Below are 18904 nucleotides of genomic sequence, written 5' to 3'. Positions count from 1 at the left end.
GATACTTGCCCGCAATGGGCAGGAGGACACTCCCTGGAAGATACGTCTGTCTGTTCCCCACAGAAGGCAAGACTAACAGAGAAAAACACAGCCTAGAGCACTTTTTTGCTAGCTCATACCCTCCTCCCTTGCAGAAAAGGCAGTGACCAATTCAGGTCAATGCCGTGACAGACAAAGTGTCCCGGCTGAGGGTGAATGGACAGGGGTGGGAGGTAGGGCGGGGGCGATGAGGAACGACAGAGGGCACGTTTTCCAGGCACAAGTCCGTGCACAGCCTCACCTTCACCGCCACCACGTAAAGCCTGCAAATGCTGTAACACAACAGCCACGGAAAAAAAAAACCACAAACTAGCAAAACAACACAAAATACAAACAAACAAACAAAAATCAAACAAAAACCAAAAACAAACAAACAAAAAACCCCAAAACACCACAAAACAAAACATAAAACCAAAACGATGAATTAAGTGGAGTGGGGGTGGAGGAAGGATGGATATTTTAATACGAGGTCGCCCCCCTTTCCCGGTGGAGCATCACATACCCCAAAAACCAGCCCTCCTCACTCACTGAAGAAACTCTCCCCCGCAAAAAAAAAAAAAAAATTTAAGTCCCTTTACCTCCCGTCCCCCCCCCTCCTGCCCCCCGGTTGCATCAGCCGGTACCGCCTCCCCATGTGCTTCTCTTACCGCGCTGCTGCTGCCGCCGCCACCGCCCCTCTCCCGCCCCCCGGCCCGCACCGCCCGCGGCTCGGCGGCAGCGCTGCGGGGAGCGCCGGGGCCAGGCAGCGCCGTAACGCCGCGGTTCTCATTCCTCCGCCGGGATGCGAGGTAGCAGCGACAGGGTCGGTTCGGCGAGCGAGGCGAGGGAGGTGCTATCCGCAGCCGGGCGGTGCTCGGAGAGGTCCCCGCCCCCCCCTCCGTTTAGCCCCATTCGCTTCCGCTTGCCGGCAAGAAAAAACCCACACACAAATCACCCCCAAACATCAGACACCCCCCCAGCTCTTCCTACACCCCCCTCCCCGCCACCAAGAACGCTACGCAAAGCTTTTGCATACTCAACGTTTATTAAAAATAGTATGAAATGGTCCCTGGGAGAAGTTACAGACTAGAAGTCCCTTTTTCTGTCGTTTTCTTTTTTTTTTTTTTTTTTTTGGCTCCCCACTCCCACGCCCCCAACTCCGCTGACTGCATGAGATGCGAGTTAAACAACATTCCCCTAGGCGTTTAAACAAATCTAGACGTGCACAGGTAAAGCACAGATTTAACTTCTATTCATATTTACAATACTTTACAAGCTATATTTAATAAATACGGGCTCTGCTACACTTCGTCATCTTAAATATGTACAACATTCTTTCTCAATCGGATTTTACTAGATAGCTGCAGGTCCTATCACAGTGGATGTGATGACTGTAACAAGTATCCCTGTGGGATGAGCTAGTAAGTACCGTGACCGACCAGCTCTCAAAACAACAATTCCCAGCCAATGCAAGATATGCGCAGTAAATAATTTAATCAGTTCTAACAAATTCAAGTCCTTAAATCTTAGTCTACAAGTAATTACCTAAACACTGTTAACTTCAGGTTTTCCTTATGGTAACCAGTGTAACAAATAGCTGTTCTGGATGTACAGTGCTCTGTTGTAGCTGAGGAGATTAATAAAAATAGTATTTCAATTAAACTCTTCTATTTAGTGGTATCTTTAACTTTGTACTGGCTTTATCCATGTGATCTGTAGAATTTAAGCACCAAAAAAGAGCAAAAGTCACACAAGATCAGTGTAGAGATATTTAGGCTTTCCTTTAGGTACAATGTTTTCAAGTAACAGAATCCAAACCTGTGCAACAGAGATGACAAAGGGGAGCAAATGTGCATCGTATGGGAAAGCTAGGTCTCACGGAAAACTCCAGTGGTTTTTTTCTATGCATGATTTCCAGAAGAATGGAATGCATTCTCATTTTTTAAGATCCTTTTGATTGTACATAAATTGGGTTAGAGTCAGCCGCAGATGGTTTAGAAAATACCTATTTTAGCTCTCTCTGCCAGGAAGGATTGTTTCCTACTACAGAAGATATATTTCCTGGGTAAGGCAGCTTGTCACTCAGCAGAGGTATTGCTGAAACATCCTAAGGACCAAACATGCTGCATTATTTGTATTTCACCCAAACATTCGGCAAAGCCCCAATTTCTATCTTAGGGTACTCACTCTGAGACTCAAACAAATGCCCTGCTGGCCACTGCGTACAAAACACAGCTACTCGACAAATTCATACCAGTAGCTCTACAATTCTTGGTTCTGTGCTACAAGATACTCAAATTTTGGCCTGCTTGTTACAAACACCACCACTGAACTCAATCCAGCCATCTTCACGAGCAGTGGAGCTCCCCTTTTACAGGGGAAGCTCCAAAAGCATCCTCCAGGCAAGGACTGTGTCACATCAACAGACTCACATAAAGATCTCTCACTGCCCATCCTCCACTTACTGTGCAGTTACAAAAAGGAGAAAAGGCTTCAGACACAGAGCTACCAGTCTGGCATCCCTCACAAACACTAAGGTAAGATTTTGTTTAGAATATAAGAAGCCTGTTCGAAAGCAATGTAGCGTATGCATTGGTCCCAAGACTTGGAATATGTCTGTCAAAAAGTAACGTGCAAAAAGTATGTGCAACTGCACACGTAGCATGTTGGTGTAACTACCAGAACCCAGCTCAGAAATCCCACATACATGGGAGTAGTTGCTCACCTAAATGCTCCCGTATGTAACCATTATAATCATGTGGGTATTTTAGATGCAGAACACTGGTCACCAACTCAGAAGTCCAAATACTAAGGCTCCCATGAGATACAATGGTTTAAGAATCAAGTGGCATCACACCTGGTTTGATGGTAAGAATCAAAGGATATCGCACGTAACAAGGGAAGACATGAAGGTTAAAGAGGACATGAGAAGTCCCCCTGCACTATGGAGTCAGACTCCAGACACAGTGTGCATGTGGCCCTTTTCACTTCCACGATTCTAAACCATCTTGAAAAGATACATTTTACATCTATTTACAGTAGTACTGTGATACAATGATTGTGTAATATTGTAGAAATACATTATGCCAGTACTGACTGTCCTGGTATATACTCTGTCACAATAAGGCAGTACAGAAATTGCTGAAAGCATCAAGCAAAGCTACTTGAACTGAGACACTGAAACTTTTCCCTTAAAGACTGGACAATATTCTGCTGATTAGGAGATGGTACTCTCCACAGGTAGTCGTTCAGTTTATCAGAATCACTATATGCAGTCAGATATGGGGTAAGAGCATGTTTGCTGCTGGCAGGCTTTGCAAGAGTACAAGAGACAGTTTTACCACAGAGCATTTCAGATGGAGCAGCATCTGCAGTATGCAGCTTAGGATCGGATTTCCTTTCTTGGTTCTGAGAAGCCTCCAAGTCAGATCCCTCATCTTCAGACTTTATTTCAACATAGTCATCATCATCTCCTTCTTCTTCAGTATCTTTAAAATTTGAAAAGTAGTTCTGAGTGGCCATCTGTGCTGTCAGAGGGGAGGCCCTGTTCACTCTCAGGACCTTTTGAGAATCCTGCAGAATCATATCAGAACAGTTTTCAGGCATTTGCTTTCTCGTATCTGGCCCTGTGCATCCCGACGCACTACCCGGTGTTTGACAGCTGTTGAATCCCAAATTCCTGTTCAAGTGGAGCTTTTTCTTGTCCATTTCATTTGGATATATGATGGCTTCTCCAGACCTGTTGACCACAACCGAGGAAGATGACTGTGACCTGCCATATGCCTGTGGTTTTGTATTGCTTACTCTTCTGCCGAGGGAGTTGTAGACGTGATCTTGATGTAAATTTTCTTTGTTCGGCTGGCTTATAATGGCACTCCACCTCTGTGCTGGGACATGCAAACGGTTAGAATTCTGAAGGGAAGGCACTGAGCCAGCTGATGGCAGCTGCCTTGAATTGCTTTTTGTACCAGCTTCTGTGTGGGAACTCTTGCCCTTCAGGTCTTGGGATTCGGGCCACGGAGAGTAGTCAGCCAGCTCGCCATTACTGTATGTAGAATGCAAAAGCCAATCCTCTGCTCTTGAGCATTCACTGGCAGCCTGGGAGTGAGGACCAGAAGCAGCCACAGGTGTGGAATACCTCCCAGCTGATGGCTCCTGAGGGGTGGCCCAGGCTTCCTTCTGGACCTTAGGTGCACTTTCCCTAAAGACGATTTGGTCATAAAGCTGAGAGTATTCAGCTATTCTGGCACCTAGAAAGAAGAGAGAATTTACTAAGTAGAGGCAAGCAATCCATTTGAACGAGTCACATGAAAGCTTAAAAATCCCCAAACACTTTGGAAAGTGTCAACCTCTTCAATCTCAACAGAGCAAAATGAAGTAAACGAAGCTGGAAGAACTGTGCATTGAAAAACACAAGCATAAGATACCTTGCAACAGTAAACAGTCATGCAGGATGCAGTGTAGCACACAGTTCCAGTAATATGCTGTTTGTTTCATGTTAAAGTAAAAAAGAACACTGAAAATGGCCTGGTAAGTAAGATATTTAGGGACTTATAAACATCACAAGAAGGCAAGAGTGACACTCTAGCACATGAAATCTGCTGGGTCCATGTCTTCAATTTGTTTAAATTAACCATGGACAAAAATAGTTCCAAGACTGTTGCATCTCCACAACTTTGCATATTCTTTAGAAAGAGCAAGAATACCTGCTCTTTCTTATCTGACTCCATTCCTTATCCTTGTGTGATGTGGATGGTACCTGGTCAGATGTACATGACTCATTAGAAGGTGAACATAACAGAAAAGACACCTTTTTAGTTGAACTGTCAAGACCACACACTCTTAAAGGAAATAGCTGCTTTTCTATAAAGAGGCCAAGAATTCTTCAGGCAGAAGTTCTATTGCCAGCTTAAGCTGAATTGATCTCTTCTGACACTACCCCACTGATTATTCCAAGATCTATTAAGTAACAACAAGAATATACTGTGATATAAAGGACTATTCACATCAGAAGCAGTCACAGAAAACCTAATTTCTGTGGTAACAAAGAATATGCAATACTGACAGTCAACTACTCACGTGGGGAAAACTCAACCTTCTAGTTCAGTACACAAACGTCATTGGAAGTTACTAAAGAAATATATCTGTATTGAAATGTTTTCGACTTACCAATAGCAGGACCACCTTGTTTCTTCTCCTCCAGAATAGCAGCAAGATCTTTGTGTTTCATTTTTTGTTGTCTGCTAGCTGGCTGTTCCTGCTCTGGGCTTTTAACTTTCAAAAGCTGGTTAGCCTTCTTAATTTTTTGACTGTATTGTCTTGCCATCATAAAAACTCTGTTTTTTGTTTTATCCACAACAGCCAAGTCACTTTCGATGCCCTCCGCATGAGTGTTGGACAGAACACTATTGGCAGATTCGTATGGGCTGTCTACAAAAGGCATCTCACTGGAGAAGGAAGATCTGTTCAGACTCATAAAAGAGTTCTCCTTGCACGGTGTGGTGTCTTCAAGCCTGAGACTGGCCTCGCTTACAGTGGCAGCCCTGGGCTTCACAGCTTTAGGGAAAATAGGAGTTTCTGGCAGAGAGAGAGTAGACAGTGAGTACTCTACATCTTTACTCAGTTCAGGTGTACTTCCAGCATGCAACCTTTCCTGCATATCATCTTTACAAACGGGAAAGGCTGCAAGAAGACGGTCTCTTGTCTTTTCCTCATTCTTCTTGATGTAGTTCTCCAGGTCATTCCAAATCTCATCTACTTCCTCTGAAAGTTTATCTGCTGCAGACTTATGGGAGAGTGAATCAGAGTTGGAGGAGCTATCTACTAAGCTCAAATAGTCACTTTCGACAGGAAGACGGTGGTAAGGACTTTCATCTTCACTGAACTGGAGACTCTCTTCAGAAACAAATTGCTGTAAATTATCACAGCATGCAAAGTCTTTTCCCAGGCCCAGAAAACTCTGCCTTTTAGAGCCTTTTAAATTCAACAGCGGTGCTTCTGGAAGCACGATGGTGTCATAGATGTTGTCCTCAACGATCCTGAGCTCATCCAAACTTGAAGTAGGTGCTTCTCTACTGAGTGGTACCTCATCCCTACTAGCATGAATGGAGGCTCTGTTTTGCTTTGCTGTCCTCTTATTTGAGGGCGAATCTAAGCTGCTTTTGTTCTCGGCCTCATAGAGAGAGTCTCTAGCAGATCTCTGAGGACCACGGTCTGCCTCCTCCCTCCTCGTCAGACCCATCATCTTTAAGTCTTCATAGCTTATATTATCATAAACATGTTCAATATCATCGATGGTCAGCTCCTCTGAAGATTCGGGATATGCATTCATGCTGCTCCCCTCTGCTCTCTTTACTTCTCTTCGAGAGTTGCACTCCCTGATTTTATACCTGGTGCTGGCAGGACCCGAGTTACTTTCACCAGCACTACTGGCCCGCCTGACAATTTTGTGACGAGTGGGGCTGGAGGTCTCATTTTGATGCACTACCCCCAAGTGCCAGCTGCACGGACGCCCAGAAGATCCCCTCCTCTCTCCAGCGACAGCTGACCTAGAACTGGGTGTAGACACAGATGGCACAAACATCTGATAATCATCTTCGTCGTCTTCATTCTCATAAGGTGGGCGCCGGCTGGGAAACAGCGCCTGCCTGATCTGATGGTCAGTCCAGATGTTTCGAATAGAGGTGCTTCCCCCCAGGATATTCATGATTAGGGAGTTGTTCTGGGGTGTGCTGAATTGTCGAGGCAACTGTGGTTGTCTGGCTGAGCAGGAAAAGGGAAGATCGGTATTCAGCTGGGTTGACTCTTCATCTGACGGGTCCTTGGAACTCTGGGGACATTTGAAATAACACAGATAAGGTTAGTCTATTCCCCACAATAACACAGCAATTCTCTCCGTTCCCAGAGCTGCCACGGTACCAGGGTACCTGACAGCATGGAGTCAGGTGGAGATGGGCAGGGTGAGCAGGCTACTTGCTAGAGAGCCAGGGACCCAAGGTTGCAATGCCAGACTACTTTGCCTCCTAATCCTTAGCATGTCTCAGAGGTCACTCTTGTCATTTAAGAACAACTTACTTCAAATACAAGACACTGGCTCATGCTAACACGAGTTATTAAAGACAAATTTGTTGAGATTAAACCTAAAAGGTTAGATTAAACCTTTTATGCTAACTCTGCAGATGCACAATTGGGTTCAGCTAATCTGATTCTGGGTTTGTGCCAAAAGTTTTGCTCTCCTCCCCTTCCCCTTGCCTATAACCCTAGCAGAAAGGTATGCTTTGCTGCCTAGCACATGCTACTGAACATCTCACTCTTCTGTAAGTCTTCCTTCAGCTCAGCTAGTGGATCTAAATTACAGCAAGGCCACATGCCTGCTAATGCTAATATGAATGATGCTGCACATGTTCCTGACCAAAGGCCCAAAAATTTAATTCCTTCTGACTTAATTTAATACTGATGGGTTTGATTGTTTTTTTCCCCCTGTCCAAAAAGAATTGTTTTTCATCATATAAATATTTCCATGTTATGAATACATGTTACATAAACAGAAGATGGCTTATCTCTTTACCTAGGAACAACAAATTTTCTTTGACATATCAGTGATGCACAGCAAAATGAAGAAAATTTACATACCTGCATTTCACACTTGTTGAGATTAACACTTCTCCGTTTTTCAACATTTTCAGCAGCTTGACTGTTAAGTCTTTTCCTTCCCCCTTTCAACTTCTGCAGTGAGTTCTGCTGCATTCCCTGTAGTTTAAAAGAGCAAGGGAGGGGTGAAAAAAAAATCTAGTTCTTTGTAAAGCATTGTGCAGAAGAATTACTAGGAGCTAGAATAAGCTATGTATCCACAATGGGAGGAAAAATACTCATTAGTAGTTGAGGTACTGGCACAACAATGATTCAGAGCCTAGAAAACTTTCTTTATGATAACCAATTAAATCAAATCAATCCATACAGCTTGTCAAAATAAGTTGAAAGCAGAATCTATGTATAAAAATATAGATTAAAAAGAATATGTAGAAACTAAATGAGAGAAAGAGCTTAATGTCAAGCCAAAGTTGCAACAGAAGAAGGTATCAAAAAAAAAAAAAAAAAAGCAATTTTCAAAGTTTTTTTTTAGGGGGGGATCTAAAATGGGGAGGGGACAGTCTTGCTATCACTTGCAAACTTGAAAACAAGAAAGAGGTCTAAACTAAAAAAAATATGCTGTCATCCAACTTGCAAAAAATAAACCCAAAAGCCCAACAAACTAAAGGCCAAAATATGGTATGTTAAGCAATACCCAAATTAACACAGAGTGAAGGGCAGGTATGGTGGGAGCAAGGGCAATCTGAGTAGGTACTGTTGCCGCATCTAGGATTAAACAGTAAGCTACTATTACATATTTTTATGGTGGTATTACTTTTGCACTATTTATGTCAGGAAGAGGGAGAATTAGAAGATGCTACGCTGATACGAGATAGTATTTTATCAAAGATTTACAAAACAAATACTGTAATTTCAAAGAGAAAGTGCACAGTAAGCTTTAAAAAGAACTTGAGGAATAGGTTTCAGATAATTCATAAAATAAATGGACCACACAATGATATGACCTCAGCATAACCTGAACCAAATTGAAAACCTACATTCTTTAATATGGTCACATTTCACTACATATTTCATAGGTGTAGAAACATGATGCAGAGTGGGGAGAACTACCACCTGTCAAATAGGTTTTGACTTTGCAATAGGAAGAGAGAAAAATTCTCATCTTCACAAATCCTATTGAGAACATCTTGAAGTTCATGTTATCTACTGCTAGCAGCTTACAGGTCAAGAAACATCAGACATGGCACTGAATCTTAACATGTCATCTAATTCAGAATATTTCTAAGGTGAAAGAGTTACCAACACATGTAACGCACTCCTCCGTCCTTGCAGTTTTATAGGTAATTTGAATCCCTCTTCTATCCTCCCTAGGAAAAAAGAACTTTATTTTTTCCCTCTTTTTCTACCTGTTCAGACTCTTCTTCATCATCAGCATCAATCTGTGACATAGCAGAAGTCTGGAGATTTTCATCCTGATCACTGCTGTAGGCTGGTTCAATGGACTCTTGAAATTGGCTCTCCAGCCCACTGGGTTCCAAAGACCCCTTTTTCCTAGAATTCAGCAGGGCATCATTTGATCCTAGTTTGGTGGCTTGAGATAGCAGGGCTCCTTCAATGCTGATCCGCTAAAAAACAAAAGCCACAACAGAACTTTTAAACAAAGTTTATGGAGATTTTATATTGTAAATATAGATTTTTTTAATATTTATTTATAATAATTATAAGTTATATATTTATTTATAAATATTTTAAATAGAAATATTATATTTTAGTAAGACACCATTTTGCATCAGCATTCTAGGCAATACTTAAGCCAAGTTCAGTTAATTGCACTGAGATTTATAAAAAAGTAAGTAAAAACAATCAGTATTTTTCCAAAGAATATTTAGAACTGGAAAAAGTTACTAAAAAAAGTCCACTTGAATCATGGCCTTTAGTTTTCTGACATCCCAGTGAACTTATATCTAATGCACCTTGTTTGTATAACTTCTGCACACTCTCACTTAAAATTCCATTCCAACTAAAAGCCTGGGACCTTAAATTTAACATGGGACAGTCAAACTGCACTGGGAACTTCATTACAGATTCTTACAGAAAATGCAAAAATTATAAATGTTCACTTCTATCTGCTTCAGTTGTATCAGCTCTGGTCATATATCATGACTTAAATATATATTTATATATATATATGTATGTATCAGAATAAGCTGAAACTTTCATTTAATAAATGCAAAGATGTGCTCTAAAGAATAAGCACCACCTTCGTGCACAGAACTTTGGTGACCATAGTGGTATTTTAAAGCACCCGATACTATTATAAAGTACAACCAGTATAAAGACCAGTTTTTTATTCTTCATTATATATTTCTGAAATAGTTAGCTATATTTCTTTTGCTTTAATTCCAATAATCTTATTCAAGATGCTAAACAACAATTACGGTTCTGTTTCCATTCTTAAATGCTACACAACCAAGAGGATATCTATTCTACAGTAAATACTGTACTCTAAGTCATATAAATCTGCTAAACCATGAAATGTAAGAAATGGCTTACCTTTTGCATATCTGGACTTACATCTGAAAACAGAAATATATATTTCATCATAAATGAATAACCAAACTGGTACCAGTCTATGCCTATTTTACTGCTATGCCAGTATCCCAATTATGAATTCCCCAAGGGGGATTAAATACTGCAGCAACTGACCAAACAGTTGATAAAAACAGAGGCAGCATGAGCTGAACATGAGGTCCTGATTTTGCAACACTGACATGATTGGGGCAACTACTCACAGTGGCCACAGCTCTGTGTGTTGAGCTTCCACTTGCTAGGATGTTTACAGGACTTAACATTTTTTGATTTTTACACACTTTGTGTTCCCCTCCCCACACCCTACCATCAAAGAATTTAGGGAAAGTTATAGGAGAAAAGAATCCGTCTTCATGTTCTACAAAGTACAGAAGCACAAGGTCAAGAAACAGTAGACAAAGTAGCTTACCATTTGACTTCAAAACTTTATGGACTCTAGATGAGGGTTCTGAAAGAGACAACAATGTGTTTAAGAACTCCAGCATCTCAAAGAAACTTATGGGTACACCTTGGTCAGCTTTTCATAACATGGATAGCAAAATTTAAGCTTCTGAGCCCATGCAGGGAAGTCAGATTTACATTTCTTAATCCCCTTATTTCCTTGTGAAAAAAAGTACACATTCAAGTGTCAAACCTACATCTGTTTTTTAGTAAAACATCTATATTTCTTAATGCAATAGCAGCTCAGAAAAGGAACACAGTGACTGCTATTTGAAGTCACCTATAACAAAGACTGTTGTGGCTTCCAGAGGAAGCCAACAATAATTACGGCCGTATGTTTCAGCTAGGAGAAAAAAACCCTCAAAGTCAGCATAACCACTTCTCAGATCTCTCTTATCCATAACACAGACATTATACTATGTAAAGACAGGAATTATATTTTGAAATAACAAACCTATCACAATCAGGATGAAGCCACTTCTGAGACAGTAATTACTTAGGGCATGGTGTAGAAATGCCAGATTTAAATAACGTGACAGGCTTCCCTGCATGTGTATTCTTTCATCCATTATAAAGTATCAGATGCTTTTTTATGCATCCATGAATAGGAATGTACATTCACTGAATTAAATGCAAACAATAGATTAAAAAAAAATAATACAAAACCCAAATTTACTAAGATACTCCACCCATATTTGACAGATACTATGACTGGCTAGGTCTGTGTGGAGTACAGGCTAATTCAAAGTGCCCAGCCTCACCCAACCCTAAACAATCCCGTTTTCCCTCTTGTCATCTTGATAGTAAAGCAGTTTATTCACCTGATTTCCTTCTCACTCTGTGAGGAGCACTGCCTTCTTTAGGCTGGTAGGATGATTTCATTTCTCCCTCAGGGCTATAGTGGAAGCCTGGATGATCTGTGGAACAAGCAGAGGCAGAAGGAATAAGAGAGACAAAGGCATCACTTCACAAGCCTCTGCAGCTCTCTTCAGAGGCAGTGCCATCATCCCTTTATGACTGACAAAGTGGCACTTCATCAGAGCCTGGAGAAACACAAGCAAGGAGGTGTGCTGCTGTAGGGTAGATGTTAACCACCCAGCCCATTTAGTTGTGCCTTGCTCCAGACAGCTAACCCAGCAACATTTATGCACCATCATCATCTTTAATTGCCAGTTTCTCAGTCAGAGTCTTCCTGACCAATACAACTACATAAGCAACTAAACCTGCTTTACGCCAAGACTTCCGAAGCATTTCTATCATGGGACAATTATTCTAATTTCTTTACATTGCTATGAATCACTGGCAACATGAAGAGCTAACACAGCTTGCACCAGCCAAGGCAGTGAGCAGAAGACACAGCAGCAGGGACAGAGCGGAGGAGACCAGGCCCATACATAAGCAGCAACACCACACATGGCCTATGGCCCTGGCTCCTGGGTCAGACACAGGTAAACTCTTCAGACACTAGCACAAGCCTGCTGGGTCTCAGCATGGAGTTTTCTTGTTCTTTTTCTTCTCAGGGCTCTTCTGCAGGTGCAGAAGCTTTCTGCTGTAGCAGAGGGAGAGGAGAGCAGCTGCTCTATTAACTGGGCAGGAGGCTGCTGCAGAAGCTCTGGGCTCCCTCATTTCCCCCCCAGAAAGGATGTGCACACATTTTAATTTTTCAAAATGAACGCGATAAAGAACCAACTTACGTATAGCATCCATTTCTAGAATTGCCTGTTTTGCCTGAAAGAGAAAAAATGACAAAAGGTTTCATTTCTACTTCTATAAGTATAAGAACAACTTGCACTGCATATTGCGGATAGGAGTGAGCGTGTATGTAAGAAAAGACAAGTTGGATTTTTGAACTACAAAATACAGTTAGCAGCACAGCTTTGTCTTTCATTGGGTGTTGGACACATCAGATATGTGAAAAGGAATTTTTCTGGAAGAAGCTTACCAGAGCTTCCCACAAAACCCTTTTATTCCCTGCTCATGGCAGCTCTGCCCTGCATGCCCACCTCCCTTCCTGGAAGCACAAGAGGAGGAGCATGTCCCTGGAGCACCACTGGAGTGAGGTATTACTGGAGCACATATTGATGGCACATCTGACGGCAAAAACTACTTTGGCTTCAAAAGACAGGGGGGGGTTGTGCTGTGCTGAGATCCTGCTGCATGTATTGGGCCTCCTACATGGGCTTCCAGAGAGACCTCCCTACAGGTCTCAGAATTTGGAACGATTGATGCACAACTCCATATTGCTGGTGTTGGCACTAAACTGGTCCTAGTGCCTGGGAATCACAAGTTGTTGCAGGGTTTTTTTGTTATTCACAAAACATTTCTTCTGTAAAAATCAAGTAGTCAATAAACTAAAATATAATAGCCTTGGTAACCTGCTTGCCCTTCTGCAGGTGCAGTTCAGTAATTGTCCAGAAGGTGTCACATGTGAACTACTACTAAATCCTCCTCTGGGCGGAAAGAGGTCTCGTAACTAGCAACTGCTGGTTTGGTTAGGATTTTCCTCTCTTAAGTGAAGTTATTTCTATGAGCTGAAAGTCACAATAAATTTTAGTCACATATCTTTTCCACAGATAAAAAAAAAACAATTAGAAGGAAAAAATATTGATACAAAATCTGAGATCATTCTGTAGTTTCTTTTTACAACCTAATAAACTGCAGTGAATATTTACATTGTAAGCATGGATACCAGCATTATGCCTTTGATTCACTCTGTCAACAAAAAGAGAAGAATTAGTAATGGCAACTGGTAGAGATTTTTTTCTCCCATAATTCTCTTTTTGTTGAAAAAGAGAGTTAGTACAGCACTGTGTACACCAGTCAGAGGTAGCATTTTTTTCAGCCATTACAGCATAGAACTCAGTGGGAAAAAAAACCAAGGAAACTTATTGGTGAAACTAACACTGGGGAAAAAAAATCAGTAAAACTCAGTGTCAAGAAAAAAAGAGTAAAAAAGTCCTGCTTCCACATGAGTCAGAGGCTGCTGTGTCATGGCAAGAGTTAACTCTGGTTAGCAGCCTTTGAGAAGTGCAATATGTTACACTAGGAAACATTACCTGGAGCTCTAAGGCAGAATTTCATAAATAAAAGGACCAGGTTTCCCTAATCCTAGACACTACAGCTATGAATATAACATTACTGCCTTATTTTCTCAGGTCTAAAGCTTGCTAGCTATCTCATCAAAAACTGTTCAGATGTCGCGGCTAAAGATTCAGTGTTCAGGATGGGTACATGTAGTTATAAAGTTGAAGTGTATGCAGCTAAATGGCTTCACTGCTACAATACCTAACCAAGATAGGTTAAAACTTGCTTTTTAAGGTCTACACAACCTGGAATTAGCACTTTTTGTGCAGACAGGCAGTATCAAGCCAAGGGCACTTACAGTGGAGCTTACTGACATTTCATCTCTGTTACTCATGTCTTGGAGGGCGAATTCTAATGTGGACAACAATGCTGCTAACTCAGTTAAATTGTTCCACTTCTCTATCAAGCTCTGTAGCTCCTTTAATTCCCATTAATTTTGAGAAACTTTTTAAGACATAAGGACACAATATGTTAATTGATCTGAATCAGAAACCTGGAATCTGAACTTTCTGTAAATTGCCATACATCCTGCAGCTAACAAGACTGCTTTAAGTTAAATGCACGTACAAGGAGGTGGTGAATTGTTTTAATTCTTACCTTGGCAGGAATTTTAGCAGGATGATTTTCTAGAATTAACCTCTTCAGGTGGAGAATCCAAAGGCGCTTGTCTTGCTGCGACTTTGCCTGATAAAAAAAATTGTAGTACCATGAAAAAATGCATTACTGCACTACACAGGCCGAGGGAATAGCTTATGGTCATTAGTCAAGTTACCCAGTAGGCAGGGAGGCTTCTGTCATACCTGGACAGTATGCTGCATCTTGGGATTTTTGTAGTGGAAGACGCTAAAGCTAAGCGGTTCCTTTGGTATTACTTCCACAAGCATGAGATTCCCACACTGTAACAAAGAGAGGCAATGACTTAAGTCACAAGGGGGTTTCATGAAGACTCAGAGTGAGCATTTGACACGTGCTCTCCAACATACCAGTATATGAGCTTTATATGCAAACATCTCATCTCTCTTTTTTGTAATTAGCAGCAGCTTGTCAAAGAGGAACAGCGTGCGCTCATTTTTGGCTCGCTGGATGCGAAATGTTCCTTCTAACACCAGCTCCCCATAACTCGTCAGGTCTGGCCCCTTCCAGTTGGTGAGTAAACTCTGTATCTCCTGCAACAGGTCGAAGAACAACAAACAACATTCATTTCAGAGATCTAGCTTAAAAACTCAAACAAAAAATGCTAAGGACATTCCCACTCTCCTATGTGAAGTTCGGCATCTGACAGTGTAAAGTTACCATACACTGGGACTAAGGTTGCAACATCAAAGCCAGGTGTCCGGAGGCCTGTTGCTAAAACCAGATTAAAACACACCTCCTGAGTACTGGTTACTCTTGTATGGACCCAGCAAAAAGCTGGCTCCCTGGGCCAGCCTGCAGTGAAAGACCACAACCGTATCTCCTTGGGCTCAGGGAGATGGAAAACAGTCTGTAATCCAGGCATCACTCTTTCTTGTGCCTGGTTCCCTCTCCCCTTTATGTCCTTTATCAACTTCTCTTAATATTTCTCTCTTGCTCTGTATATCCTCCTGAAGTTCTGTGGTCCCCCTCTGGATGAATTATAATGTCATCCCATAATGCCAGAGGCCCATCATGGAGGACACCTCTGTGAGATAGAAGAAATGTTTCTCAGAAGCCCAGAAGGATTAGAAGTGATTTAGTAAACTAATCGCTTTAGGATGCCAAGATTTATTTGTATTTTTAATGATTTGTATACATATCACAGATGTTTAATATGTGATACATATCACCTTGTTTAATATTAAAAAAACCAAACCAAAACAAAAGACTGAAGAAACATCTACAGAAATCCTCTCAAGTCTGTGCTACTTAACAATGGCTGTTCTTGTTCCTTTCAGTTGCTTGGGTTTTTTCTGCAAGTGGCAGTGACATAGCACTTAAGAATGGTACAGCAAGTTGTAAAAGCAGACAAAACATTAAGTAGGGGAATTTTTAAAAATGTCCATCAGGCTTTAGACCTGGCAGCATTAGCAAAGCAGGGGCAGATTTCTTCACTGTAGGCTGGATGTTTTCTAGCTGAGTGGTAGAAAACATCTCCGTACATCTGATGCATAAATGCAGTCCAGATGATTTGCAAGAAGAAAACCCAAAAGCAGCACACTTTGGACTTTACACAGGACTGTTAAATAAATAAATAAATTAAATATAGCAAATAAAAAACTTGCATTTTATCAGGTCTATCTAGGAACTTGTAAATAAGTCAGGGTACAGCACAGGGATCAAGTCCACCATTTTTGCAGGAGACTTTGCACAGGAACTGTTGTGGCAGTATTTGCAGCTTTACAGAACAAATGACAGTTTGATAGCCCACAGAAGACCTATCCTTATGGCTGCAGAAACAGATTTTACTTTTTAAATGGCTAAGTATGAACATAAACATTTTCCACAACCTCATACATTTGCCAGCTGAGATCAATAAATTACTTACTAATAAAAAGATACACCCCCTGTGTTTTTCCAAAAGCAATTTAACCCTCTTTATTGCCAAATATTAGTCGTTATCGTTACTCAGATTTATAGCAAACTGTAGGTAGGTCATTAGCATGAATTTCCAGCAATGTGTGGGAAAGGTTACACTGCTGCAGGCAAGACATTATCAAATGTAACCCTATTCTTCCTTCACAAACAACAAAAAACCTCACAAAAATGAGGCTCAGTAAGCAACTATTCATGTTTAAAGAAAAAAGAGATGATGAATAACATTGTAAAGATTTCTAAACTGGTATAAGACTACTACTCCCTTTTATAAAGTAAAAAATTCTCCCAGTTTTCTTAAAGTAATATAGACATTGCTAATGAAAAAGTAATGTAAAACCATGATTCAACGAGAATTTGGAAACAGAATGACCATGCTGTAAAATGTCTACAAAATAGTTTGCTCTTGGTGCCAAAAGCTACTCAGGGAGTAGGTTTTGTTTTGTCCTAAGAAATTCTTCATTCGAAGCACAGATAGCCTTTTTCTAACTATCATATTTCTAGTTTATATTATTCACAAGGCAATTGATACTGAGTCTTCAAAAGCCCAAGAGGGAAGTACTTAAACAAGAAGAAGCACAAGAAATGCCTCAAAACAAAATTAATCAGCAGGAAGGGGAGAAATCAGAAACCACAGGATTTCTGAACAAAGCCATGCCCTAAGGTTGTACAGCAGTGCTGTACAATTGAGGGAAAGGAAGAAAGAAAAGTTATCTGACGTTCTGTATTACTGAAAAAAAATGCTTTACAGGATGCTGCTTGCAGGGCAAAGATGTCTGAGATTTTCCTGCAGCAGGTATGGCCAAGATCAAATAGCCACAGGCATACTCAACAGGAGTCTAAATTATGACAGACAAAGATTTAAAAAAGAGATAAGCTAAAAAATGTTAATGGCATATATATAGTGACAAAAACAGCTCACAAACACCCATAAAATTTTCTTGGGTACTCACTTGGAGCCTGATGGCATGCTCATGTTTCCTCTTCATGTCATTTATATGCCATGCCACTCTCTGCATCGTGTCTATGGCATCCAGCACCACATCATAGCCCTCAGTGTCCTTGTCAAGGTGGTTCTCTATTTCCTAAGACAGGGGTGGGGGGAAAAGCCTTGTTATTTCTAAGTTTGTTGTCCCAGTCAGATGCAGTATTATCTTTTTATCTGTGCTGTTTTGTCTTTGCAATGCAATCACCCAAATGCAGTGTTCCTTCTTTTGTTATTGTTGCATGTCATTATCAACTTGCTTAACACAAGATGACTACCAAAGCTGAGCTTTTATGGCCAGTTTAGCTGTGGCTATACTTGCAGCAGCTGATGTGAGCAGAGAGGCACAGAAAGAGTGCAGGACGCTGACAGGAAACCTTTCCAGGCAGCATTTAATGGCTTTCTTATAACACAGAACACACCAACACACTTAGAAACACTGATGGAATTACACTAGGCATTACTTTACAGTTGGAGAGCAGAAAAGGACCAGACATTTTAAATAAAGATCAGTGCCTTTACACTTCACTAGAACATGACTCTCTAATAGGAAACAGATGTGGAAAACATTAACAATAAAGCAGGAATTTCTGAAACTTGCTTAACTCAACTCACTGAATATGGAAGTAGTTCCCACTTCCTCAGCCGTTCCTCTCCACCAAATTCTTACCAATTCTGGTGTTTACATATATTTAGAACTTCTTTCAGCCACCCCCAGCATTGCAACATGTGGAAAAAACGCTGTTTTTCACTGGAGCAATATATTTGTGCACAAAAGTGTTTGATCATGACAAGAATCCTCCAAATAAATTCAGAATTACAGAGCAGTTTGATTTGTTATTTTGTTTTTTTGGGGATTTTTTTTTTTTTTTGGTTTTTTTTAGAACACCTGATAATTTGGATGCATAGACTGATTGAATGTGTCTAAAGATAATTATCAAAAATCTCCACACCAGACATACGCATATGTTGTGAAATGTTGAAGAGTCTCAATATGTAGAAATCCATCACCTCCGAAAGAAAAGCATGAGAAGAAACCTAGAACCTTTTTCTAACCATCAAGCCTTGTGCCAGAGGAAGGAACTTTGAGTTGCTGCAGCCCTAAATGAAATGTATTTGTTATAGGTGCTCACGTGCAAAAGTAGGTGGTACTTGAGGATACGCTGGACAGGTTTCAAGAGATAGGAGCCCAGGGGCAGAGAATGTTGCAGTGCTTCTTGCCGTTCTCTGAAAAACTTGGCCAGTGTCTTGTTCCTCATGCATTCTGTCAACACTGCCACCGACCTGGAAACATCAACACGTACCTTTGAGACACGCTGTCTCCATAAATCTATGGCTAAAGTCAACAATTACTTCTTTCTTCTCTTGGAAAAAGGGGTAGCAGGCTCCTAATCCAATCACTGCTGGTTTGGGGGGAGGGGAGGATTTTGACATTTTTTGTTTGTTCTGGTTTAGATTTTTCGGAGGGGTTTTTAGTTATGTTGTGAATTCAGTTTTGTTTTCCTCTGACATGCAACTACTCTTTCTTAGTGGGAATCGCATATTTGGAGCAACGCAGAATAAGACTATAATTTCTAAAGGACAATTAATAGCAGTGAAATACAAGAAGAGTCAAAATAAACCAAAATAACCAAAACCAAAAAAACT

General features: G+C 40.9%; 1 protein-coding gene across 2 annotated transcripts in view; it reads right to left on the bottom strand.

The window, feature by feature from the left end:
- Positions 1–2712: 2712 nt before the first annotated feature.
- Positions 2713–18904, bottom strand: part of PLEKHG1 (pleckstrin homology and RhoGEF domain containing G1) — a 130724-nt gene continuing 114532 nt past the window's right edge. For both annotated transcript variants that reach the window (XM_071740559.1, XM_071740560.1), the window contains 13 exons: positions 18391–18541; positions 17226–17357; positions 14706–14888; positions 14523–14618; positions 14320–14406; positions 12333–12366; positions 11460–11555; positions 10607–10645; positions 10162–10184; positions 9015–9233; positions 7651–7767; positions 5188–6847; positions 2713–4268 (listed from right to left, as the gene is read on the bottom strand). In XM_071740559.1, the coding sequence (XP_071596660.1) occupies positions 3169–4268; positions 5188–6847; positions 7651–7767; positions 9015–9233; positions 10162–10184; positions 10607–10645; positions 11460–11555; positions 12333–12366; positions 14320–14406; positions 14523–14618; positions 14706–14888; positions 17226–17357; positions 18391–18541 (3937 nt within the window). In that variant the 3' untranslated portion in view covers positions 2713–3168. The remainder of the gene's footprint in view (positions 4269–5187; positions 6848–7650; positions 7768–9014; positions 9234–10161; positions 10185–10606; positions 10646–11459; positions 11556–12332; positions 12367–14319; positions 14407–14522; positions 14619–14705; positions 14889–17225; positions 17358–18390; positions 18542–18904) is intronic.

The sequence above is a fragment of the Heliangelus exortis genome, chromosome 3, assembly GCF_036169615.1.
Source record: "Heliangelus exortis chromosome 3, bHelExo1.hap1, whole genome shotgun sequence".
Classification (NCBI taxonomy): Eukaryota; Metazoa; Chordata; class Aves; order Apodiformes; family Trochilidae; genus Heliangelus; species Heliangelus exortis.
The sequence above is the reverse complement of the archived record's forward strand: the minus strand, read 5'-3'. Positions and strand labels throughout refer to the sequence as shown.